The sequence below is a fragment of the Sciurus carolinensis genome, chromosome 5, assembly GCF_902686445.1.
Source record: "Sciurus carolinensis chromosome 5, mSciCar1.2, whole genome shotgun sequence".
In the NCBI taxonomy this organism is placed as follows: Eukaryota; Metazoa; Chordata; class Mammalia; order Rodentia; family Sciuridae; genus Sciurus; species Sciurus carolinensis.
In genome coordinates, this window is record NC_062217.1 from 2,156,629 (window position 1) to 2,182,944 (window position 26,316).

The following is a 26,316-nucleotide window of genomic DNA, read 5'->3' on the forward strand; positions in this document are numbered from 1 at the left end:
GATGCTTTCAAACACGCTCCCATTCATCTGACGGCATGCAAGGGCCCAGTGAGCACCTTCCAGCCTGGAGGTCATTCTTCTGGTACGGCAGGTGGACTGGAGTCCTTGCCCCTCAGTGAGTGTCACTCCAGCCTCCTTTCCTTAAAACTCTCTCTCAACCTAACCCTATTATCTTTGGCTAATCTTGACTTGATTTTTAAAGGCAAATGTGAGGTTTTCCAGAATAAAAACACACCAGATTTTTTAAATCTATAAAGCCAAAAGACACATGCCCACAGTAAATACATCAAATAAGATAAAGTGACACATTTTGTGAAGTAAGAAAAATAATCCGTTTAATATTACAGTGGTGCAGCACAAACATCGCAGCGGTCCACAGGAGGGCACTGTCTGTGGTGCTGAGGGTCCCGTGCTGTCAGTGTGCCCTGGGCGGCTGGCGTGATCGTGGTGTGCACGGGCAGGCAGGTGTTCGAGATACCAGTGCCGGTGCCTGTGCAGAGACGTGGCCAAGCACGTGGACTCTCGGATGCTACATCCCAAGGTCATCTGAGCTCAAAGTGCTTCTCATCTACAGGACAGGCTTGTCTCCTCGCCCCTCGCAGACGAGTGCGAAGGAATCAGCAGCCCGGGAGAGCGGTGCCCCTTTGTCACTTACCACATCACCACCCACCCTGTCACACGTGAAGAGTACAGTGAAGCACGACAGGGCAGGTCTGGGAAGACTGCTCTCAGACCCACGTTCCCGGCTCCCTAGAAAGCCCAGAAGATGCTGGGTCCACAGGAAGGAAGGCGTGTGGAGAACCCACCTTGGTGGCACCCAGCCTAGGGCGGGGGTGTGACAAACACAAGTATTCTCACAAAATACTTGAAGCTGAGCGTTAAGGCAGGTCTGTAAGAGCATCCTGGGACACGGGCAGCCCACGAGCAGCCACAAGAGGATGGTCTTCGGTTAACTCTCAGCAGAGCGGCATCGCAACGTCTCTGGTTGCCATGGCAGAGAGATCGTGGGGAGTTGTTCCTGAGTTAAAATCTGCTGCAAGAGCAAATGCACTCACCAAAAACACTTGTAAAAACAGGGCTCATGAAAAACAAAACCTGATCTTTTCTTTCTCAGCATAAATGAATAAAATGCCAAGTCCTGAAAGTTGGCAATTTTAGACAGCAGCTCATAGTGAGTGCTCCCTGCGAAGTTCGTTGTCCAGGTCTGTGCAGGGTACCAGCAGGGGCAGTGGGGTACCAGGAAGCCCGCCAGCTCAAAGGGCACCTGGCACCAAGCATCCAAAGGTTGGGGATCTGCCGCAGCTACAGGGCAGCCTGGCCACCAGAGTAGAACCAGTCATGTACGAGGCAAACAGGCTGGTATGGGGCGTGGGATGTGTGATACTACAACCAGTGTGGACATGGGGTGCATGCCTGTGGTCCCAGCAACAAAGGAGGTCAAGGCAGCAGGGCCACAAGTTCCAGGCCAGCCTGGGTGACTTAGCAAGACCCTGTCTCAACACAAAAGGGCTGGGGCGATAGAGCTCAGCGGCAGAGCGCTTGTCTAGCATGCAGGAGGCTCTGGGGTTAACCCCAGCACCACACACACAAACTAAATGAGAGGACACTGTCTACGTTGGAGTTCCTCTCACTTCATAACTGACCCATAGGAGGCAGAAAGACAGCTCAGTTCCTGTGGTCATTGTCTTCCATGTCTGCTGGGTGAGGACAGGCCTCATCCCTGGTCTCCCTGCAGGTGGACTCAGGTCTCACTGCTCAGCTGTACTGCAGGTACCCTGCTGGGCTCTTGTGGACAGCAGCACGGGCACTGCCAGCCAGCGCTGCACACACAGGCAGACGCGGTAGTGAAGTGCACCACAGGGTTGAGGTTGGCCTGTAAGGAAGCAGGCTTGTGTGCTCCTGGCAGGCCCCACCTGTGCCCACCGGCTGCCGCGATAGGCAATCTAGAGCACACTCACGTGCAGGTTCCAGTTCTCTCTCGGGGGAGGATGGAATGGGGCACCCTTGTCACATTTCCAAACAAGCCTAAGGAAAATCTGAGCTGCCTCCCAAAAGCCAGAGCACACTCCCATGATCCCAGGATCTGGAGGAATGGCAAGCAAACACCCACACAAGGACGGGGACGTAGAGGTCCCTGGGCTGGGGCTGTTCTAGTTCTGCGGAGTGCTGCCCTCCACATGGCTGCCAGTCACAGTTGGAATCCTGCTTGAGGGAAGACTTCCGACTGGTGCAGAGTCCCCTTGCACACAAGAAAGGTTAATCTGTCCGGCGCGCTGAGATGGGACATCTGCTCACAGCGCATGGGGACCAGGCTGGTGCAGGATAATCCAACACCTGCCAGAGGCATCTCCCTACAGCTCTGCTGTCAAGGGTGCGTGATGTGACCTCTAACCCCATGACCAGAAGGTCAGAGGGAAGCAAGTCCTGGCAGGAGGGTGATTCCCAGCACACAGTCACGGATGTGCATTTGACGTGGAGTATTTACAACAAGTACACAGACATACCACTGATATATTCAGCTACGAGTCTGAAGAGCCAGGGCTTCAGTCTGTCACCGCACTTACTGCAAATGAGGTAACTGAGAGGTTGGCAGAGGTTAACGCAGCTCGGGCCCTCAGTGTCTATGCCTCATGTGTGGATTCTTCAGTGAGTCTGATCATTTCTATTTGCATGATGAAGACAATGTCCTCAGTCCTGGATGTCACCCAAGCTGGGGCCAGGGACCCAGGTTGGCCTAGTAACTGGTCTTCAACAAGAAATATGGTCATCCTTATAGATTGGTCTCATCCCAGGCAGGATCGTTCATGTTCTTCAGAACCTTCCTCACCAGCTTTTCCAGGTCCTTGCGGGCCCTCTGCTCCTCTTCTAAGGACTTCTTCATCTTTTTGTTATCCTGCAAGTTAAGCAGACCACAGCATGTTCACTGTCCTTGGTGCTCAGAACAGCCTCTTCCCCTAAGTTCGTCTGTGTGTGTGTGTGTGTGTGTGTGTGTGTGTGTGTGTGCACGCGCGCGCACTGGGCACAGTGGTCGCTCCTGGGAGCCCCGATGGTTCACAGCTGAGGACACTCCCAGTGGCCCTTCTTTAGGTCCATACGCGACCAAGCCTTGGAGAAGCGCACCACAGAAAATGGCTGAAAGCAGTGGAGGAGCAGCTTCACCCTTGTCTTTCTCACAGAATCAAAGGAATGGAAGCAACAGCGACTCAGTGAGCCAGAGTGAAGGAGTGAACACAAGGGTACGCAGAGCGCAGACTGCGAAGCCCGGGCACTCAGGAGCCTGAGGGCACATCCTGCCAGCGAGCGCCAGCCACACCACACACCAGGGCACTGTGCCTGTCTCCAGCGTCTGCCCACCTCTCTGCAAACCCGCCCTGGCCTGTACACACAAGCCCGCCCGCTGGCACCAAGCATCGCTGACTACCTCCTGGCTTCTGAAGCACACAACTACCTGTGAAAGAAGAGTCACGCGGGGAGCAGAATCTTCAACTAGACCGCATTTTAGACTATATTACCATTCCAACAAAGTTTGAGATGGTTTATGATATCAAAAACAGTATAGTTTATGAGGGGTTTACATGAGTCATTTCAAAGCACACTTCCTGGTCCATCACACTGACAGAAGACAATGGCTTTTGTGCTGGAATTCTTATGGACAATCACCATTTTTGATATTTGCTTTCCTTTTTTCTCTCTTAAAAAAAGATTTTAAGAAGTGACCGTCTCACCTGTCTTAGCTCCTGGACTTCATCTTTTAGCGCATATACTGTGTCCACCAGGCTCCTGGAACAGAGGAATGTGCACGTCAACAGAGGCAGTACTGGGCGCCAACAGAGCCACAGGACACTCTCCCAGTTCGTGGCCTCTGAACTCACAACTTTAACAACCCACTTCTGTGCTCGGCAGGTTCGTCCCTGCCGAGGTTGAGCCCAGTCCACGAGGAAAGTCTGACGGTGAGGTTCTGAGCCCCAGCCCCAGGGGAGTTCCCACTCTACTACCCACTCCCACACTGGAGACTCTTACTTTTCTTCCATCACTGTCTGACCATTACTTTTAGTTTCTTCAACTATAATTTTCTCTTCTTCTGGAAGCAAGACTTGTGGAGCAGATCCTTTGCGTGAACCTAGGATTGTTCAAGGAAAAGAATCTCAGGTGAATGCCATGGCAGACCCAAGAGAGGGCTCGATGACACCCCTCCACACGCCCCAGGACGGCGCCCCCGCTCCCCTCCACCTGTCCACGGGCGCAGGCTCTTCACGCCCATGGCATTGCGGAGGGAAACGCCAGCCCTTCTGCAACGTATTCAACTTTGTTTCTGAATCTAGATTACAATCTTTGAACACAAAGATTTTCAATAGCAAGTAAGTTAGAAGATTCTGACCACACTGCCCTAGATAGTCAACCAAATTTTAAGTTATTAAATCGTTCCACAAATTTAAAGACATACAGGATCCCGTACAGCATAAACATTGTTTATAAATTTTAAAACTAGCAATTTTTAAAAAACACCATAACAACTTCTAAAAATTACGATATGATAGTGCATAATTTTAGAAAAAGTAAAGTTCATTATCTGGTTATTTTATAAAAACTTCATTCTCCATTCCCTGGAACTGTTCGAAATAAAAGAAAGTAAACTGTTCACAATATCAGAGGAATGTGTATGCCATTCGACGAACACGAGCACAGGAGCCTGCGAGGGACAGCCCCGGGTGAACGAGGTGAGGGAGGCACTTCAGACACCAACTCTGAGACCCAAGTACAGGCTTCAAAGGTGAGGGAGGAGAACCACTTCCAATGATGTGAGAAGTGACGATTCAAAGATCTCACCGTGTGGCAGAATACACCATTCATATTCTTGAAAAATCACACCAATACACATGGGAGGAAGGTAGTCTACCAGGGACACAAGCGCCTATGACGCTTCTGGGGGAAGGGACGTTCTCCTTGGAAAAGCACACCTGCATGAGCTGACCGTGGAGGGGCAGTAAGCCTGCCTGCTGCAGGTTTCTGTCTTCCTGAAAGTCTGTCAGGCTGTAAGAAGCATACCTATTGAGTACCCCAGTCACCATGGAAACCGAAGGGCAGTACAAATGTTTTAAGGCAGAATTACAAAGAGAGCTTCCCCAGTACTCCCTGTGGGGAGCAAGGGGGACAGCCGCTGTCAAGAGGGACCAGCATCCCTGTCAGGGAAGCAGGGTATGCCATTCCCCAAAGACAGTTCAGAGCCCGTGTAGCCTCAGGCAAGTTTCCCTGGGCTGCCCTCTGTGCATCTGCAAGACCCACTATCAGGGGGTACCAGGAACACATCCCCTGCAGAAGGCAGAGGCTGGGTAAAACTAGGATGCTAGGTCCACCCTCAGCAAGCTGAGGTGCAGAAGAGCACTCTGGGTAAGCAGTCAAGCACAAGTCTGCATCCACAGCACACGCTCCAGAGTCACCTTCAACGCCCGTGAAAGCAGAGGCTTCTGAGTACTGAGAGGAATTTGGTCTTGTGATCAAGCACAGTGCTTAGAATTTTGTCAAAGCCACATGAGCAGGCATACCGAATATTCACCAGTAAATATCTAGACTATTTCGGAGACAGTCTTCCCATTCAAGCTGCCCTGTTCACAGTGGGGGCAGGGGCTGCAGGCTACCTCATCCGAGGCCTTTCCTATTGGTGGGGCATGCTGCTGGGCCACACAGTCCCCACAAGAGAGAACTGCAGGAAAGCAGCCAGATGAAATTCCCCGTGCCTCCCATCCAAACACAGAGGTTACCTGTCTTTAAAGGAAAAGTTAATTCATGTGATATCTGCCCAGAAAAACATAGAAGATATTTATACCCCAGTGTAGACAACAAACAGCTCCACTTAATCTCCCTGTGAAGACAAGTAAGCGGGGCACAGTACACAATTCGGTAGACTCTGAGTTTCCTGCAGTTACCAATTCCCTGAGAGCCCTGCTTTGGGTCCAGACCACTGGCGACCACCTCAGAGTCAATAGGGGCATGTGCCCTGTTCAACTTGCAACACACATCTTCGCAAGGATCAGCAAGAACGACTGAGGAGGTGGAAAGGCTTTGTGTAAATGCATGCAGGCAACTTAAATTCCACATGTGTACACTGTTGACAAACAAGCGAGATAAAGTCACATAGGACCTCACTCTGCGAGAAAGGAGGTTCTGTGAGATGCGAGGGCCCCTGCCCCAGGTGACGGTTCGTCTCAGCTCCCTGCCATCTCTACAGTGCTGTTTTGAGGACTCAATGCTGCTCTGCCATGATCTCTCACCAAACAAATTCATGGATAAATGCCTCAAATTCCATTAAGGAACAGAATTAATCTGAATAACTACAACCCACAAGGACTGGTAAATAGCTGCACATGCACGACACTGATCTCACTTTTGCAAATACGTTGAAGGCACAAAAGAGCTCCATGGCCACAGTAAGTGGAAGTTTGAGAGTCTGTATCAGAGATAGAATGTACTAACTGCTCTGCTCCTGTGACACCTGATGGTGAGTGGGGAGGCTTGTGAGTGAAGGTCAGAAGTTTGCATGGGGATTCGTGCAATGCATCTACTCATTTCAGCATATTTTCCTAAAATGACAAAAAAATGAAAAGTCAACAAAAAAATACAGAAATGTTTTCTAACCAGGTTTATAAATAAATAGGCTACTTCTTTTAATCCAAAGTACACGGATCTAACAAGATATCTCAGATATTATTAAAGAATTTTTAGAGGCACTGTGGCACAATTTTCCTGAATTAACTCGGCTAGGAAAAGCACTTAATAGCACAAAAAGCAAAGAATGGTCTAGCACTTTACCTAAACCCCACAAATGGGTCTCAGACACATGCACAGGCAGAACTGCTCACTTGTCACTCTTCCTATCTTGAGGTGGAAATAAGAAAAATGTAACACAAGAGAACACTAATCTGCACTGAGCACCAATCCTGCACTTCTCAAACTGGTGGACTCTCAGAACGTGCCTGTAGGTACAGTGTCCACTTCTCAAGGCCTGCTGGGACAATTGAGTGACAATTTCCACACAGTCACTTCAGGGGCACTAGTGCCATGTGGCTATAGACACGAGTAGCTCTGGGTTCCCATGGCAGCATCCATTCCAAACAGGGTGTGATCCAGTGGGGGAAACACATCATTAGCCACATCTCAGAACCTTCCCCAGTAGTCACAGATCCCCAGAGACTGGGACCTTAGTTTGAAAAGCATGGATCTAGTCTAGCAATTCCACCTTACGGATGAGGTGACGTGCCCGGGCTGTAGCAAAGCAGGGATCACCTGGGGCTCCACCACCTGTTTCTGCTGCCATCCTGGCTGCTGGAACACGATTGGAAGTGGGAGGGGGACATGCTGACGACACACAACCGCCTGCTGAATCAGAAACCACAGAGCCCTGTCAAATCCACGGCAGGTGTGAGGTGTGTGCATGTACGTGCGGGTCTGCCTGCACCAGAAGCCTAAGAGTGGACTTTTGGGGCCTTCCCTCTTAAGCTTGTGACCTTCCCCAGTCTGCATCGACTACTGAGATGACTTTCGGGAGGGAACCAAGCATTCCACTTAAAAACATACTTGGTAGACTCTCCCAAGTTCACGCAGGCCATGCTGTTCCATGGCTCTACGGTTTGAGCCCACTTTTCCTTCCTAGGGAAAGGAGGGCCTCTTCCCTTTGAGCTCTCCATCCACAAACAGTCTAGCCCTGCACTGCACCAGGAACTAACTTCCTTCCTTTTACTCTGCTTTGCTTTCTTCTTCTGAGTCATGAGCATGCACTTTGTGAAACAAAAGGAAAACACTGATGTTAGTTAAAATTTTAAAAATTTAAAAGTTGTACTTTTTTCCATTTATGCCCCCAAATCAACAATGCTTCCTTTTGAAGACAGAACTTCCAGGGATTAAGAATTTGTTTTAAAAAAAGAAAGGATTATAAAACAAAGAATGAGTCAGGAGTAACCTTGTACTGGCTAGCACACAGCTGACCTAAGAAAGCCCAGTCCTCCATGGAGGCAGACGTTCGGGTCCCATGGCCTGGCTGCCTGGAGATGCTGCAGTGGGGAGGAGAGCCCTGCTGTGTCCATTGGCCAACTGTACTATTCCCCTCCCCCATGGAACAAATATTAAAAGCCACAGGCTAGCAAATGCAAAATTTATTTCAACTGTACATAACATGTCTTTTTTTATAAAACAAACACTTCATTGCCATATGCAACCACAAACAATAATATGCATACTGTACAATACAATGCAACATTCAGATTTACATCCAAGTGAGTTTTCAAATGGCAGTCATGTACTAAAAATGGCTTTTCCCATTCACAGATAAAGAGCACAATATATAGATTTTTTTCAAGATCTTATACTACTATATACACATTACTGTGTTTTGGCAATTTTAGGCAAAACACATAATTATATAGAGTATTAAATACTTCTGGCGCGTGTTAGTTCAATGGGAACATCTGCAGAGGGTCTGCTGCTGGCCTAGCCCTGCCTCCTGGCTCAGCCTTCGCCCTTCCGTCGTGACACCGAGCACACACAGAAGGCAGGCTCACAGAGCCCGAGGGGCGGTGTGAGCTTGGCTGCCACTCCACAGAAGCACGTGTGTGCTGGCCTCTGGACGTCGGTCACCTGCCGCACGAAGACTCTTCCAGGCCTGTCACTACACTTCTAACCAGGTCACCACAGCCAATGGCGTCAGACTTTGAAATGAATTCAAATAAAGAAAAAGCCAGGCTATTAGTCTGTAGTGATCTCATCGTCGACAAAAATCATCAACATGGCTTTGACTGGTACAAAAAGAAAAGATGGCGAAGCATCAGAACTCTGGGGCACAGGAACTGATAGCAACCAATGAGACATGGGCTGAAGAGTCCAAGTGCTGGGCTGCACCTCACCGTGGTGCTCGCAGCACTAACAGGCACCTGCACCAACTGAGGGGAAAGCCACGGCAGCGACACTGCTGAGTCAGCTACCTCAGTCCCAAAGCAGGTGTTCTGTGAATTCCAGAAAAGAGCACTACTCTGTGTAATATTTAAAAAAAAAAAAAAAAAAAAAAAAAATCGCCTCTCTATCCATTTTATGATACTGCGTAAGTATGTAAACTTTGTATTAGATTTGTCAAAAATCTCCACTTGCTATTTGGCTGAACATATGCAAACCTCTAGAAATTAATACTGGGTGCTAATTTCAGAAGACTGCTCCTAAACTTTCTTATTTTACTAACTGATATAAAAATATGAAATCTCTAGTTGGTGCGAGCAGCTCTGTGGCTGTGGGAACACACTGGCATCAGGGTCAATGGTGCCCGTGGGCCCTGTGCCTCGCCATGCTCAGGCAGACACGGCGCCCAGCTCTCTGAGCAGCACGTCCCCGCCAGGAGTTCACTAGCACCGCTGGCGGGCAAGCAGCAGGGCCCAGTCCCAGGCTTAGTACTGTGTCAGCACGCTCTGTACAACACTGAGCACGCTGGCCTGGCGAGGGGTGGTGGGGAAGACACCACTGCCACCTGGAACTCCAGCGCCCTAAAAAGGAAACAGTGTTATTCCCGATTCACCATGGCTTCCTGTTTCTGCAGGTGGTTCCAATGGACACGTAAAATACAACCAGGAGGTTCCATTTTAACACCAAACAGCGGGACGGGGAGAAGACAGTTCTGTCCCCAAAGCCATGATCAGGCGTGGGCGTGCTGCTGCAACTGAATGCAACACACCACATTCAGTCTTTCTCAAGCGAGATCAGCCCAAGTGAGGCAGTGAAAACTCCTTACAGCCAGTCCCAGGAAGGCAGGGGAGGTTTCCTCCAAGGGACAAGGCAGCCTAGCGCACCTTCCCCACCCACAGGGTAAGGGGTCGGCTCATCGGATGGGGCTGTAAACAGAGTTTCACTGCAGCTGGCTGCTGGAAGCAATGGTGTATTCAGCTCTCACAGACAGCGCAGCATGGATGTCAGGGGCAGCCGGCCGTGATGGAAGCCAAGCACACAACCCTGCGCTCTCTGCGCACGGCTGAGCCTACACTGCAGGGGCCAGATGCTTCCGACTTAAAGTGGTAGTGCGGGGGGGGGGGGGGGGGGGGGGGGGGGCTGTATGGCGCAGTTCAGACCTTCAGCGCCGTGGCCACAGTCACCCGCAGGGCAGGGAATGTGCTGTGATGAGCAGTGACTGCACACCTTTGGAAAGGCAAGCTCCCCACACCCCACAGGCAGGACGCAGGAGAGCACAGAGCTCGGGGGTCAAGTCAGCTCTGAAAAATGCAACACCCACCCTTCTGTGCAACTGCCAGGCCCAGAGCCACGCAGCACTGCGTGGCACCGTGATGCACATCATTCACACCTGGAGCCTCATTACAGATGCTCCTCTCAGTGCCTCATCGCAGCTACTTGGTCAATTGTTACACGTAAAAAACCTAGGTCCCTACATAAGGCCAGAGTCTCCTCCATGTTGCTGGCACTTAAGATCGCAAACCTGTGTGGTTCTGGTAGAAAATACAAAAATGTCCATACAGCTGTATCCAAAAAGAAATGAGACAGCTGCTACACTGGGGCGGGGGCAGGGGGACCCCAAAGCATTTTTGAGTCTGTATAGAACAATGCTCCACTGGGAAAAGCACCTTGGCACAGGCTCATGTGAACCCACCGTCTTCCTCAACAGACAGCAGCTTGAATGCATACTCGACTGGCAATCAAGCCTCCAGGAGGCACAACGGAAAATACCAGGAACACTCTCAAAAGTTGTTAAAATATCACATAAAAGAGACAAGGAACAGCAAGAAACATCTAAGAAAAGCAGGCTGCGATACAACAAGCATTGGTTAAGAAAAGCTCAGAAGTGCATTAGTTCTGGTGAGAGATATATGAGCAACAGCTCTTACGAGATGCAGAACCCATTCTGTAACTATGGGCTGTCCATATACTGTCATACTCAGAGTCTTCCGAGAGGTCTGAGGGCTCCAAACGAGAAAGGCTACTGCGACGACCCAAGGAGTCTAGACTTGATTGGTCGTCATCAGCCAAGACGTGATTATGCATCAGGTCAGTGCCTTGCCATGCTAAGACGGGGATGGAGTGACAGGTGCGACAGGCAGAGGTGGGATGAGGAGGGACGGACAGGAAGAGCCACAACCAAAACATGAAACAAAAGCAAAAGGTGATGGGAAGAGAAGGAAAAGAGAAATATTGTTTAAAAAAATGGCAACAATGCTTATTTCTCCTCATTTATGGCTGGGTTTTAAATAATGAACTTAAATTATTAGCACAACCCTCAGAACAAACTAGATCAGTTATTTTAATAAACCTATACCCAATATTACTTCTAAATTGCTCCTTTTTAAGATAAAGCACTCACCTAAAAAATTTTTCTACAGATTTGCCCATGTCCAAATGATTAATTCCATAAATGCTTGACAATTAACTACTTCTCTTAACAAATGGTATTAGGACATTATATGTAAAAGGTACCATTTACTGAGGTGAAACTACTTCCTATTTAGTGAATGGATGCATTAAATGCAAAAATAACATCAAAATGATTTTTGACTTACTTCTTCAATGACCTCTGCCAAACTGTTCATCACCAGCGGGGGTCTAAACTTACCTTATGAACCCACAACCAGTGCAGTAGGTTCAGAGTGGAGAAAGGGATTTAAGAGGGCGCCTGTACCTTCCCCTACTGCTTACAGAGCTCGCCAGAGTAGAGGCTGAGTCTGTTCACAATGTCATCAACCCTGTGCACGCCCTTCGCCATCAGGATGACAGGCGTGAACTGGCAACACTACTATGCTAAGGAGAATGGCAGTGGGCAGGGAACAGCTGGCAATGGAAAGCAGTGAACCTGGCAGGCAGCTGGGCATAAGAGCATGCAGAGCTGAGAGGGCCTCCCTTGGGGAGACAGGGCTGTGATGGGGACTAGAAGCCACAGCAGCAAGCAGCCTCTCTGCAGACAGCACATGAACTAGCTTCCGCAGTCTGGGCAGGCCACTTTTTCCTTGAGCAAGAAATCAACACTCTAAATGCTTGGGCCTCTTGGCCCAAAAAATGAGCTGCATTCTGGTAAAGTAAACCCTTTCTAAGAGCTGTTGCTACTGCGCATTAACGTGCCAGTGAGCCATTTCCCTGTGGAAAGGAAGCGTGCCCTCCTCATCACAACCGATGCTGGGAGGGTCAGGCTGATGCCTGGGCTGATTATCCTCTCTGCCCCAGGTAGTTTTGCCCACAGTGTCAACCAAAAGCAAAACATCAGAGTACCAACCAATGCTTTCTTGTGTGGGACAATGGACATGCTGACATGGACAGGGCACTAAGAAAGGTTCTGTGGAAGCTGCACGGCTGGCAGCAGCAGAGCTATACACTCATCAGAGGTGCTGCCACTGACCCAGAGGAATGGGGTGGCGCTGTGGGGCCCCTGAAGCTCACAGGCCCCTGAGAGACTCAGACCTTCATCTGAGACTACTAGGTTAAATTTTATTGAAGTATCTGAAATTCAGAGGACTAATTTTTAAAAATCTCAAATTCAACATTCATAAAACATTCTATAGCCTATTATACTTAAAGTACTATGCCTAACAAATCATGAAAATGTAGTACCTGCAATCATGATAGTCTGCACTTAGGAATCACTGCCGAGCTGCACGCACAGGTGCTCCAGTCTCCTGGAGTACCCAGGCCTTCCCACTTCTTTCTCATCCCTCTGACCAGTCACTACCACAGGCACCTTCACCAGAGGGGAGGGACAGAACAGGGACTGTGCTGACTACTGGCAGAGAGTCCAAATGCCATAAGCACATTATGGGGCAGTGCTGGTCACAACACTGGAAATGGCAGAAAAGGCCCAGTGCACACACAACTCTACCTGGCCCTGTGCCTGGCTTATGTTCACAGCCGGAAAGTCCTTCCGCTTTTCTGTTCCTCAGCCTTAGTCTAAGCAGGACGCACACTCAGCTGCACTAGCACGACTGCAGGCAGGCCTGAGAATGGAGGGGGAGGGACACACTCTGCCAAAAGCCACAGCAGCAGGGACCCAACGCCCCAGGGGAAGCCAACTTTTAATGCCCAAGTCCCACCTGAGCCACCAGGGCTCCAAGGCCAAGAAAAGCCCAAGAGCTAAGGAGCAGCAGCCAAGAGGCCCGCTGAGGTGGAGAGGCCCCCCACAGGCCATGCACTGCTGCCCAGCTGCCGCCGCACTGCACTGCCCTCACGCCTGCCAGGGAGATTTGAAAAGCCACCTCCTTCTTGTCCGCACTACAGACTGAAATGTTTTCACTTCAACCTGACACATAAGACATGGGTAAATTCTGTGCTGCTGAAATCTACCAAAGAAGTTAGTTTGTGCTTGTTTCCAAATATTAATAAGAAAAAGAAAAGGAAGCTACAGGAGCCTTGCTCCAGGTTTATATTTTGGATAACAACCAACAAGTCTAAAGAGCTACCCCACTCCCAAATCCCTACACCACACCAGTAGTTTAACGGGCTGAAATAACCAGCCTTCCGCTATCTTCTAAACACATCTAAGTGAAAGCTTTACGAATGCTGGCGGAGCCCTATGGCAGAACACTAGCTAGAAAACTGAACCACTACCCTGTCCACAGCTCAGATCCTGCTCAGAAGATCCAGGATCTTGGGCTCCCTGTGTGTGTTGCCTGCTACGTCCCTGAGACCGCCCTCCCTCACAGCAGCTCAGGCCCAGGGAGAAACTTCCTCAGACTGTGACAAGAACACACATCTCAGTGCATTCCTGCGAAACTCACTTGAGTTGAGGGTCTGCCGTGTCTTGGCGCTTGTGCAGTAAGCCTCGATGACCTTCAGAATCTGAGCATCTTCTTCCAGAGCCGCCGTGCCTGGAGAGAGATGCAGATGCATCACCACTGAACACGCATCCCAGAGTCACACTCCACGGCTGGCCAGACCGACTTGGCCGAAACCAGCAGGTAAGATGGCAAATTCCACCACACTGAGAATGATGACCATGGGCTCCACCTTCACTCAGCCCCTCTGACATCTGCCCCCCTTTTCACCCTGTCACCATCAACCTGTTCCCACCACCATCCCCTCTCACCTTCACTGCCTGGCTGCATTTTCACCTCAGCCCACTTGCTCTCGTGCAGTAGGCCAGGCCTCTGGACGCGGTGGCAGCCCGCTGCCTGAGGACCTGCGAGGGATCCGCATCACCAGTCCCTCACTCCCCAGGCAGCTCCTGCCTTGCGCCTGCAGCCAGGGCAGACGAGCTCGATGCTGCCCTTGCAGAGAAGCAGTCCCCCAGGCCTGCCAGTCTGAGCATGCCCCGGACCACGCACCAAGAGTTTGCTTGTTTTTCCTGTCTCCCACAATGCCTGCACTCTAACAGGACAGGGACGTTTCCTTCTTTCACAGCCGTGTCCCTCGCAAGAGCACAAAGAAGGGGCTAGGTGTCTGCCAGTGACTGACAAGGAGAGGGCGACCACGTCAGAACCACCAAGGAAGGTGCCGTCTTGTTGGCTTCCCAACATTAAGAGGGCCTCACACTGAGGACAGGGAGAAGGCTGCTCGGCACCTGAATCAGAGCTGCTGGGTCAAGGGGCCACCTCTCCTGGCAATGCCAACTACTCTCAGATTCTGAGTAAAAGATCTCCCCCATGGGCCTTCTTTTGGAAATAAACCCTGAAGAGTCCCAATGAGCACAGTGAAAAGGAGCAATGGCAGAGAGTTCAAGACCTGTGGAAGACCCCTATTGGCACTGCAAGTACTTGCTGGCTAACAGGCTCTGTTCCTGTTCCTGAGGGGAGGGACACCAGGGTGGAATGAACATGCCCTGTCCCTACCAGGAACTTTCCTTCAGCCCTGGACAGTTCTCTAGATGGCTACCTGCTTGTTGTGTCCCTTGCCAGCAGTCACCAGGGCCTGATGTGCTGGGTGCAACGAACTGTCTGTGCACACTGCAAGATGCTGTGTGATACCCACCCTGGTCTACCACCAAGGGCAGTAGCCCTCACCCAGTTGTGACAAACAGAGTGTCTTCAGACATTGCTATATGTCCTGTGGGGCAAATCCCACCCAGCAAGAGGCAGGGCAGAGAATCTTCCCACTGGTTCTACAAGTAGTTCTATGAATCCGAAAGCTACAGCCTGTGAGCATGGTATAGAAACCCCAGAGTAGGACAAACACTGCTTCCAGCTCCCCAGCTCACGCCTGAGTCCCCTAGGAAGAGACAGTAAGGACTGTGACCCTGGTCACAGCCCTGCTGGCTGGAGAGGAGGCTTCAGGGTCAAGTGAATAAGCAGGTAAGGCCCCATGGACAGTTCGGTCCTGGTCCCACGCCCCCACCCCATGCTTCCTGCCCACCCGCTGGTCCACCTCGAGGTGCAAGCCCTGCTGTGGGCAGTTGTGGATGGCCACAAGCTCCTCCATCGCACTCGCCAAGCCCCACCACCCAGCACAGGGACTCACTCTTTCGCAAGGCAAACTCCTCGTCTGAAGGCTTCCGTTCAGGTTTGCGCTTCGGCAGCAGCTTTTTCATGGTCTTGGGACTCTTGCTGAGGTCCTGGGGACACAAAGGACAGAGAACACCGACAGGTGCCAGAGTCTGCCACGCTCCTGGGTAAGGCGAGCCAACTGCCACATGCGTCCCATAGCTCTCGCAGGGCCTCTGCCCACCGTGGAGATCACGCAAGACCAACAGTGTCTTCAGCCTTCGCCACTAATCTTCCTCAACTCCAGCAGAAACCCTTGTGCTACCTGGGTCTCACCAGTCCTGTGATAGCAAGTGGCAGAGGTGTCCCCACTGGTAGGAGAGAAAGGGCAGGCAGCCAGGAGATGAGGCTGGCAACTATGGGGCAGACCCACCTGGCACAGCTGACCAGAAAGAGATGAAGAAACCAAGGCAAGTCAGTTCTTCCAGGAAAGTGCTGAAGTCTCAAGACAAAAGCAAAGCAAGAGGCCAGGAACCCACTGGTTCTGAGTCCAGAGACAGCTATGGGGCACGCACAGCCAGCCCAGCACCTGCTCGGGAGGGGCGACCTGCCCTGCCCACTTGGCACATCCTCATTTTGAGGTGAAAACTAAGTGGAGCCCGAGGGGCAGGTGAGGGTTCAACTGCCAAGCATGTGCTGGACAGACACTAAAGAAGGCTGCCTGCGTCAGTTCAGTCACACCTTTGTGGGGACGTGCTGCTGGACACAGACTCAAGCACTGAGGGAGCAAGGCTGCAAAGTCTTCTCTGAATAAACGAGCATTTACAAAGCTCTTAGAAGTGCCCAGCAATCAGTTCCAGAACAAACATGTCCACTGTGGACTCCAGTGCTTCCCCTACTCAAAGGAAGATGCCCAGACCCCTGGACAGGTCAGTGCCCAGTCCTGCCCTGCCCAGCAGACAACTGTACACCAGGGCTCAGGGAACAGGGCCCAGCACCTCTGCCCACAACCTGCACCCACCAGGATGGCCCGACAGGCAGCACTCCAGGGGCTCTGGCTCCTCTTCAACTCTCCCTGGGGACGACTTCTCACTAGCGTTTGAAGGTGTTGGGAATGACGAGTTGTGAGCAAAGGACGAACACCCTTCTCCCTTGTGGCATCTAAAAGCACTCGCAGCCAGGTTTACCACAACCCACGTGCTTCGGCTTGCTTCCGTGACCCTCCCTCGCCCTTCCACTCTTTGGCCAGCAGTTCTACCCCAATATTTGTCTCCAGCAATTAAACCTCCATCAGTGCTTGCCCGCATTATCTCACTTTTTCTTTATATCACAAACACCAACAAAGAACATCCATATCCTTCAAGCAGCTACCTGCAATTTAAAAATTCTGTCTGGGCACGACTCTCAGCAAGATAGCCAAGATAAAAACAGAATCCATGAAGAACGGTGTAAGGACTGCGTGCGATTCCTCAGGCAGCATCCACACTGGTGCTGGCAGGCGTGGAGGAGGGGTCTGCCCAGCAACATGGCAGCACGCCTGCCTGGACAGCAGGCTCCAGGCCAGGAGGCAGTGGTCACCACACAACCACGCTCACCTGCACACTCGTTCTCACGCATTCATGCCACACTTGCACTCACACTGCACTAACACCACACTCATTCTCATGTTCACAAGCACGCTCATCTTGCACACTCACTCACACACATGCTCAATAGCCCACTCTCATTCTCACACTCACAAGCCCGCTCGTCCTTGCACATGCTTACTGGAACCCATACCTGTTCCTGCACACTCACGATTGTTCTTTTCCTCACACTCATGTCTGCCGACTCATTCTCACACACACAAGTATGCCCATTCTACGTTCAGAACCTCACTCGCTCCTCCCATGCTCACACTGACAACCAGCCTCCTTGGGTAAAAGCCCTCCTCAGGATGCGCCCTCCTCCTCAGGCAGGCCTGGGGAAGAGGGGCTTATTAGAGGTGGCACCTGACAGGAGGTACATCTCGCATATGGAACAAGACCCAGTTAGAAGGAAGAAAGCTGCAGACTGTGCCAAAACTCCTCACAAGTCCAGGAGGGGCTGGTTTACATGACTATTCCCATTATTATTTGTAAATAGTCTCTTCATCCCAAGTTGCTCCAGGGTTCCTGGACAGGATCTGTCAAGAGGTGCAGCACAAGGGCTGGCGTCCAGATTGCTTGGGGCCTGTCCCTCCCCAGCGCCTGCTCTGGGGGCACTGTCCAGTAGGGGTGCATGCCCATCCCCCGTCTCCCAAGCCCTTCACAGCAGAAGGGAATGGTAAGAGAACCAGGGTGACTCTGCTTTCCGCTCTCATGAAGCTCATCTGTATTTTCTCTGTCACAGAAACATGGAATTTTCATTTCTAAAATCACTAAAACAAAAACTGGAATGAAATACAAGCACCTCACAGACGGAGAATGGTGGGTGGTGTGAGCGCCCAAAGGACCTTACCTCCTTGTAGCAGAGTGCAGCTGAGGGCCGGAGAGGGGGTGCAGGTCGCAGGCAGCTCAGACTCCAGGGCTTGGGGGTCTTTGGAGGCTCCAGGGGCCCCCAGCTGATGGTGGTGTGTGGGGCACCATGGTGGGAGGGGTGGGGGAGCGTGTGGTAGGCAGGCGTTAGCGCCACGGGCTTGTTGTCTGCATGCTTGCTGGATGGGGTGATGGGATGGGAGGGGAGCTGCCGGACACAGAAGTGAGAAGAGAGGAGACAGCATAAGACCAGGGCAGTCACCGTAAAGAACTGAGCACACGCACCTCACCCCGCTCCTTAGGCTCTGGGAGGCAAGCCTAGTGGTCCGTTTCAGGGCCAGGCACAGGGCTTCCAGGCACAGGGCTGCGGCACTGTCTGCTGCAGGAGCACCTCGCTCTACCTGGGAAAAAGCAGCTCTGCACCAGGACTAAAAAGCCTGGCCTCCCACATTTGGAAAAAGGCTAATCATTTCCCAGGGCATCAGAATTTCCTAAGGGAATTGGCACTGCCTATACTGGAATGTGACAACGGGAGGGTGCCTCTCCCCAGTCAGGATTTACTCCTGGTAGTGCACGCACAGCCAGCCCAGTGCCTGCTCAGCGGGAACAACCTGCCCTGTCCACCAGGGCCTGGCTGGCTGCTGTGCTCAGGGAGAGGGAGGAAGGAGAGAAATATCTCCTGACACAGCAGGCTGGTCCAGTTCTGTCTATGGCTGCTTTCGTGTTAAGAGGGCAAAGTCAAGTTGCAACACAGGCCTATAAAGCCCCAAACAGGTGCAATCTGGCCCTTGATATAAAATGCCAATATCTAGGATAAAACAAAATACAACTGTTCCTGGAAAACTTAGCTTTAGTGAAAACAAAGCTTTTCAAAATCCAATTTTTGTAAGGGTGTGTTCTTAATAAGGTTCATATTCCTGAAACCCGCCCCCCCAATTCCATCACACTGACAGTGAAATAAGACGCAAATAAAGTAAATGGCACTCAGCACGAGCCAGTAGCCTCAAGTCAGCCAATAAGGCGGCACAGGCAACTAGGAGGAGTGGCAACTTGGGGGCCACTCTCCCAAGACGTTGACATGGGAACACAGGCTGAAGAAGGCCTCATGATGCCAATGCCCCATGCCCAGAAGTGGGAACCACGGCCTCCTGTACTCTCCCAGGTTGGCCCCTGCAAGGGGCGTGGGACTACAAAACTAGAGGCGCATACTGAACAGCACAGGTGGACAACATCATGTAAAACATTCCTCCTGGCAATAATATCATAGCAGGTAATGTTTGGTTTATTTGCCCTTATTTGGAAAGTCAGAAGAGAGTGCTAGTTGCTAAAATGAGTGTAAGACTCAAGCTGGGCAGTCAGAGTCCCCATAAACATACCTGAAGAAAGTGGTGAACCACTAAGGAAAAATGAACTATTAGTAAAAACTATCCTAACAACCTAATGAAGATGTGAGAAAACACAAATTCAAAGTGCTATTCATTCTTTCATTCTTAGTTCATTCTTTCAAAGGTTTACCCAATTTTTCAAGACTATTTGATAAAGATGTTTGATAGAACAAATAGACTATTTGATCAAACAGAAGTTAATTCAACATCTACTTCTTATTAAACACCAGCAGAAAGAGGTTTAAATACTGAAACTTTGGTGTTGATTCACTTTGAAAAGTTCTCTCTAGAGAGCTGCTGAGCTTTTTTAAGTGAAAAATAAACAAATTTCTTAAAATCAAAACAGTGAGAACAAAATCGTATTTTATGCCTGCAAGGTAAATCTGGCCCTTCTCATCATCACCATTATTTACTGTTTGATTTTTGTTGTTGTTTTTTTTAATCGAACATAACAAATGCAATTAAAATTCTTAGAAAAATCATCCATGGACAGTGCTTCCTGGGGTTTGGTAGCAACTTCCCTGCCAGGTCTGAGCAAAGGCCACGTGCCCCCCAAATGTCAACCAATTCATGAGCATGCCCGACGAGGGCTGCAGCACAAGGGCACCCACGGCCAGCCCACCACAGGCCATCACCGCTCAGAGCTGGAAGAGGAGACAGCGGGAGCCCTTACGGTGTGAGATGGTACGGAATGGGGCTTGATGGTGGGGTTGCCCACAGATGTGACCTTCGTCTGCTTCTGTAGATGGTCCACCCATTCCTGCAGGTCCTGCTGGTTGTTGCATGACACTAGTATCCGCTCAATCATGCTCCCTGGAAAGGAGGAAAAAGGCTGACGTGGAAACGCAGGCAGGAAGCTCACACATGCACACGCCCATCAACAATGCTTAAACGTCACCCTCCAAAACGTGTCAGCAAGGTCTGCACTCAAGAGACAGGCTGCCTCCCTGGCGGGGACAGACAGCACACACACGGCTTGTGCCTATCACCTGATATTTCAAACGCATTCCTATGATTTTCACTGTCCTCAAGCTTTGTGATTGTCATTCCTGTCGTTGGTAGCTTTCCCTAAAAAAGACCCCCCCCACAAAAAAATGCAATTAGTGCTTTTCTAGTAAAGAAGTACTGTTATTAAAATAAATATTAAAGACTTTGGAGTTGGCAAGGGTGTCACATGCTGCTTGTGGCTGTGCATGCATAATATAAAGAAAGCTCTCTCAGAAAAGGAATCAGCATGCAGATTCAGGAGTGTTCAAAAAGGGAGAGTATGAAAACCAGAAAAATTCCATCTGCTGGATCACTCTAAACAAACACCAGGACATAAAAACGTGACCTATTAGGACAGAACTGAAGGGCATCGCAGCTGTTTCAGAGAACCGATTAAGAGAAGGGAGGCAGGCATCTGCTCGTTAGGGAGTCAGCTCCCAGTGTGAAGGCAGAAACAGGGTGGCAGACCGGGTCAAGCACAGGAGCGGCCTTACCAGCTACAACGCAGCCTGCCAAGGAGAAAAGAATGGCTGTGCTGAAGGCACAGCAGGGCAAGCAGCCACCTGGGGACCCAGGAATCTAAGCAGGAAATTCAGTTACAATGGGCAGCAGGCTGATGCCCACCCACAAAGCAGAGCTCGCCCAGCAATGCTCAAATGTCACCCACCAGAGCACAACAGCAATGTCTGCACTCGGGGGACAGGTTGCCTCCCTGGCTGGCACAGACACTACAGCTTTTGCCCATCACCTGGTATTTCAAATGCACAGCTTACCCTGGGCACACAGACCACACAACTGCACTAAGCCTGTAGGAGAGGTTGGGGGTGTTCTGAGCCAAGCTGCCTTGGAGCCACCATCAGCACAGGAGCTGAACTGCACCAGCACCCAGACACAGAACTCCCACGACATGAGGGACATCGCTGGACGTGCAGTGGTGACACAACCTGCAGATGCTCCTGACATTAGGCAGGCAGAGGCCAGAGAGGCCATCACGCCCAACAGCACCAGGACAGCCCTCCCACCCCACCTCCCAAGCAAACAATCATCCAACCCAAAGTGTCAGTGACGTGAGGCTCGGCAGCTGTGTTCTGAAGCACGGCAGGCCAGACAGCAGCTGACCAACACCGAGGCCAGACGGTGCTCCTTTCCCAGATCCCTCAGGCATGCAGACTGTGGGCAGGTGTGAGAAGTGCTATGGAAAACGCAGCTGTGGATTCCCGTTTCGCCTGGCACACCTCAGGGGCAGTGTGCAGAAGCCTGTGTTCCCAGAGTGGGAATGAGCACTGCTGACACAGACCAGCGCTCCCTGTACCCAGGAGAGGGATGTCCCTGGGAACCTGTGTCAAAAACAGGAAGGTGGGACCCTGCTGGTGAGACACCAAGACAACAACAGCAAGGCCGCCTCATCACGGACGAGGCCCAACCCCAGGCTGGGCAGCACCAGGCTTCAGCCAACTCTTTCCAAGTGATAAAAGTCACATCTCGTTGTGGCTTAGGATGCTTCAATCCTTACTGGGACAAAACAAAACACACACAACAAACAAATGCCCCCCAGAGAAAACAAAGCTGCAGCTTCCCTCACAGGCACATGTGGAAACCGACCAGTCTCCAGAAACGGAGGTGGAGGTATTAGCTTCCGTCCTCACAGAAAGTCATCACTGAAAACTGCCAACAGCATCCCCCAGACACACAGAAGCTACTTATCAGCCCCACTGTAAATCAGAGCAGCAGCAGAAAAGAGCCCCTAGGATTTCTTCTCAAATCAGCTCTCCCATTTTCTCAAACAAAACCAGTGGAACAATTGAAAAACAAAAGGTCAAATGGTAGCACACGTGCTGGTCAGCTGGGGCGCTGTACATCTCACAACAGACCCCAGCCTCAGCCCAGCCTGTGTCCCACAGAGCGAGAGCAAACCCAGACAGACTGACGGCACCACCGCAACCAGTGTGCCTCAAGGCCAGGCCACCAACACACTTCTTCCTTTGCTCAAAATGAACCCTGGTCTACATCTGCAGTCACACTGAAACACAGGAGGAGCTGGATGCACGCACAGCATGCATGACGCACAGCACAGACAGACAGGGAATGCTTCATGCTGAAGTTCAGAGTCAGCCTGAAAGGATCCTCAGGTCCACCATGAACAGTAAAACAGAATTCCAAACGTGTTTTACCTGGTAGATGAAACCACTCATCCTGGGACTGCCAGACAACATTAGCAAAAGGTTTGGGAAGAGCAGAAGGTATCTTTCATTCTTTTCCTAATATAAAAAACAAACAAATCCAAATAATTTTTAAAAATACATCTATTTACAAATGTGAACACAATGCTTTAAGGTCCTATGAAACATTATACTGTATTTCCTCTTCATATATTCCTAACCAAAATGTATTAGCTAAATTAAATGGAAACAAAATCATGACCAATTCTATGTTAAGTCTTAACATGAGAGAGTTTAACACACAGATGAAGACTCTGGATTGCCACACTCTTCAAAATAAAAAGAGAGTAAACACATTAAGAGGAAAGTATAAGGGCCTAAGCCATCCATAACCAGATTCCCAAGAGGGAAACGCCCGGCCAGGCCTGTGCACAAGACCCTGGGGCAGCCAACTGTACACACTGCATCCTGCAGTCCTGCTTCCAGTTCACAGCTCTGGACAAGGGGGTCCTGCAGACCTAAACTGGTCAACAGCCCTCTACTGCTGTGCCATAAGTCTCTTTGTTTCTGTCAAGGTAGAAAGTAGAGCACACTTATGATCTGGGTCAGGACTCCTGTGGACTCTGTCCTGGCTTGACATCCCTTCAGAGTGCTCTATAGTGAGAACTAATGGGTGGGTGGAGGCCACAGTGGTGACCATGCACAGCAGTACCTCACTTCCTGCACACTGGATCATGACCTGGGACATGTAAATGACATTGCCCAGGGTCTTGATGTCATCTCCCTCCCAGCTCCGAATGGCTTCTGTCAGGATCTGCAACTCAAGCTCTTTCCTTTTTCGTACATCTTGACACTGGGCCTGCAAGACACAGAACAACACTGTTCAAACAGACAGAAGCCTCCAGAATCTTAAGGGTTGGCTGCATTACTTCTTCTTAAAACAATTATTATTTTGTGTCTTACTTCTTAAGAAAGATAACCTAAGGAATAATTTGCTTTACTGTCTGGAATAACAAGTTTTAAAACTACGGAATCAAGGGAAGCAAAGCACACAACTGCTCTGGAGTACCAAACACTATTAGAAAAATGGCAGAGTCTGCCACTTTTAGGAAGAAGAAATATGCAGTGGACAAGACAAATATTTCTGTTCTGGCTTTATTAGTGTCTGGAAACAGAAGGCTGAGAAGAGGAAAAGAGGGTAAGTATAGTTTCCACCATATATAAAGGACAACTCAAAACACAGCTGGGGCAACAACTGACAACAGAGAAAACAGAACCCCAGCACTGCGCTCCCCAGAACACCATCAGAGAGCCTGTGCATGGAGGTTGGGAAATGCTTTGAATAATTTCAAAGTAACCATAGCATTAATTATGCTATGCCTTCTTCAAAAGGAAGCAATCATGACTGCATCTTTCTGGTGCCCACAGAATTCTCTGAAGCAAGAGAATTTCCTAGCCATGGAATGCTGTCATACATTTTCTTCTTCTTCTTCTTTTTTAATATTTTTTGAGTTGTAGATGGACACAAAATCTTTATTTATTTATTTTTATGTGGTACTGAGGATAGAAACCATGCCTCACACATGCGAGGCAAATGCTCTACCATTGAATTACAGCCCAGTCCCACATTTTATTCTTATTGTGTCTGAAAAAAACAGTGAATTCGATTCACATGTCTTTTCATCAACTTTTCCAGCTGCTGATTCTACACTCACCTGAAATCACGTCTGTAGAAGAAACCATGGTGTGCTTGCCCGCTTACTGCAAGGGTTATTCCCCGTATGTTTTGTGGGTACATTATAGGTGTAAATAAAGGAGATTCACTGTTACATATTCGTGCATGCAAATGACATAGCAATATAATCTGGCCAACAGCATTCCCTAGTGGTTTCCATTCCCTCCCTCCCTTCCTGCTCCCTGGTCCCTTTCCTCCACTCTACTCACTGCAAGGGTTTTGAAAGCAGTCATGGATCTCTGGATGTCTTGTCTATCGGGATGATAATCCTGTAGATAAAGAAACATGCTATTAGCTTTCACAAAAGCTTTTCTTAAAAAGGCCCTCTCTGTAGCCTTGCCTGAAACCTTTCCAAATCGTTTCCTCCCTTGACAAGCATTTTTCTTCTCAGCATTAGAGTGGCAATTCTTATTCTTTGAGGGCATCATGGAGCAGTGGGCTCAGGGGAACAGCCAAGAGCAGGGGTCAGCAAATGTCGGTGCTATAAATGAAGCTTTGCTGAACACAGCCACCTCCCTCTGCAGGGCATCTCTGATTCTCACCTGCAGAATGGCCAAGCCATGCTCAGCAACTGTGGGGTAGGCCTAAGGAGGCCTGACCACCCATCCGTCTATAGGCAGGTTTGCCTGCCTAAGCCTAGAAAATATTTGGAACTGAATTTCTGTCAGGTCTGCAACTTGTTAATCAAAACTAAGATCAATACAACACTTCCTTAAATGACTGTTTGACTATTATTATTCTATCAATTTGGCACTTAGTGCTCATAGCTAAATGTTTCCAATGTGACAACTCAATACCATTTGAAAATCAGTTTCTAGCTTTTGGAAACTATACTATCAGCAATGGTAGATGAGAGAGCAAGAAGGCAAAAAGGCAAATGTTTGCTTGTCAAACAAGAGGAAAGAGAAAAAACTTCACATTAAACAAAATCATTCTGAAAATCTACTAAGTTATGAACTCTAAACTCTGTGGGTCCTGGCTTTTAAAATGAATCACTAATGATACTTTTCCTAACAGCAATCTGACCCACGCCAGCCCTCCTTGCTCAAGGGCTCAGGGTTGGAAGGGAGGCAGCACCTCCATGTGTCTCTCCAGCTCCTTGAGCAGCGTGGGGTACTTGTCCAGACGCATGAACGGTTTGCTGAGGCCAGTGGTCAGCACCAGGATCCCAGGGCTGCTGGCACCTTTTGTCTCCATGAACTCCCCCAGGTCCTCGCTGGCAACAGGGCATGGTAGAAAAGAGAAGACGCTTGGGGTTAGGGCAAGAGAGCATGGCAAGGCTTCTGCGGTGAGGGCAGTGTTTATGAAGGCTGCGGTTTTAAAAACAAACCTGTGCTGGTTATCTCAAAACACCAGAGGGAACTCCACAAGTTCCTCGCACACGGAATACATGCAATTTCATTCACAAAAGGGTCCCGCCGTATGTCACAGCATGCAGACCTGACCAAAGGGAAGTCCACACGCTTAGAGCTGTGATGGATTCCAAGTGACTCAGAATCTCAAGTTGGCAAGAACTGCCATCAAGCTGCTCAAGGGAAAGATGCTCCTGAACCAGGTGAGCTACGCAAGGGCCACCTGCACACCCACGTGCAGGGCTGCGCACCAAATGCCTGCACAGCATTGCCTTCTGCAGAGGCGCAGCTCCCGCCTGCAGGCGTGCACAGCAGTACCACAAAAAGACCAGACCCTTGGGCTCTAGAGCAGAAAAAGCACATCACACTGTCACCGCATTCCACCCTCAGCACAGAGGGAGATGGAGAAACTGAGGACACGCCCAGAAATTAAGAAACCTAAAGGAAGTCTGAACATCTTCCTATTCCTGTGCCACAGTCACCTTTACTACATTCATCTACCATTTCCTGTGGCTAGTTTCTCCCAAGTCATTTGTGTCTACAGCCACTGCCCCTACTCCAAGTTTAACAGGAGTGACATGAACAGGCACTGAGGAGACTAAGTTGACACCTGTGACTGCTGACACAGAACAGGTGACCTGCAAGGTACCTACTAGGGCTCAAGTAGGCTATCCCTCACTGTGTGTGCACCATCCAAACATCAAGAGCCCTGCAGCTGCAGGTGGGGAAGGAAGATAAGAGTAAAGGGAGCCACATCCTAGGAGACCGGGTGATACACTTCCTCCCCATCATCAGGTCAAGTCCCAGGAGACAAGGTAACACCCAC

The 26,316-nt window shown here is 50.0% G+C and overlaps 1 protein-coding gene across 6 annotated transcripts in view; it reads right to left on the minus strand.

Moving 5' to 3' along the window:
- Positions 1–313: 313 nt before the first annotated feature.
- Arhgef7 (Rho guanine nucleotide exchange factor 7) overlaps positions 314–26,316 on the minus strand; it is a 132,712-nt gene continuing 106,709 nt past the window's right edge. For 2 of the 6 annotated variants that reach the window (XM_047552850.1, XM_047552855.1), the window contains exons 10-22: positions 25,216–25,354; positions 24,348–24,407; positions 23,116–23,262; positions 22,416–22,502; positions 20,247–20,325; positions 19,931–20,070; positions 17,856–18,080; positions 15,415–15,508; positions 13,740–13,829; positions 10,869–11,045; positions 4,021–4,120; positions 3,726–3,780; positions 314–2,893 (exon numbers count right to left, since the gene is read on the minus strand). In XM_047552850.1, the coding sequence (XP_047408806.1) occupies positions 2,771–2,893; positions 3,726–3,780; positions 4,021–4,120; positions 10,869–11,045; positions 13,740–13,829; positions 15,415–15,508; positions 17,856–18,080; positions 19,931–20,070; positions 20,247–20,325; positions 22,416–22,502; positions 23,116–23,262; positions 24,348–24,407; positions 25,216–25,354 (1,516 nt within the window). In that variant the 3' untranslated portion in view covers positions 314–2,770. The other 4 variants (XM_047552852.1, XM_047552853.1, XM_047552854.1 and 1 more) reach the window with 4 other exon arrangements.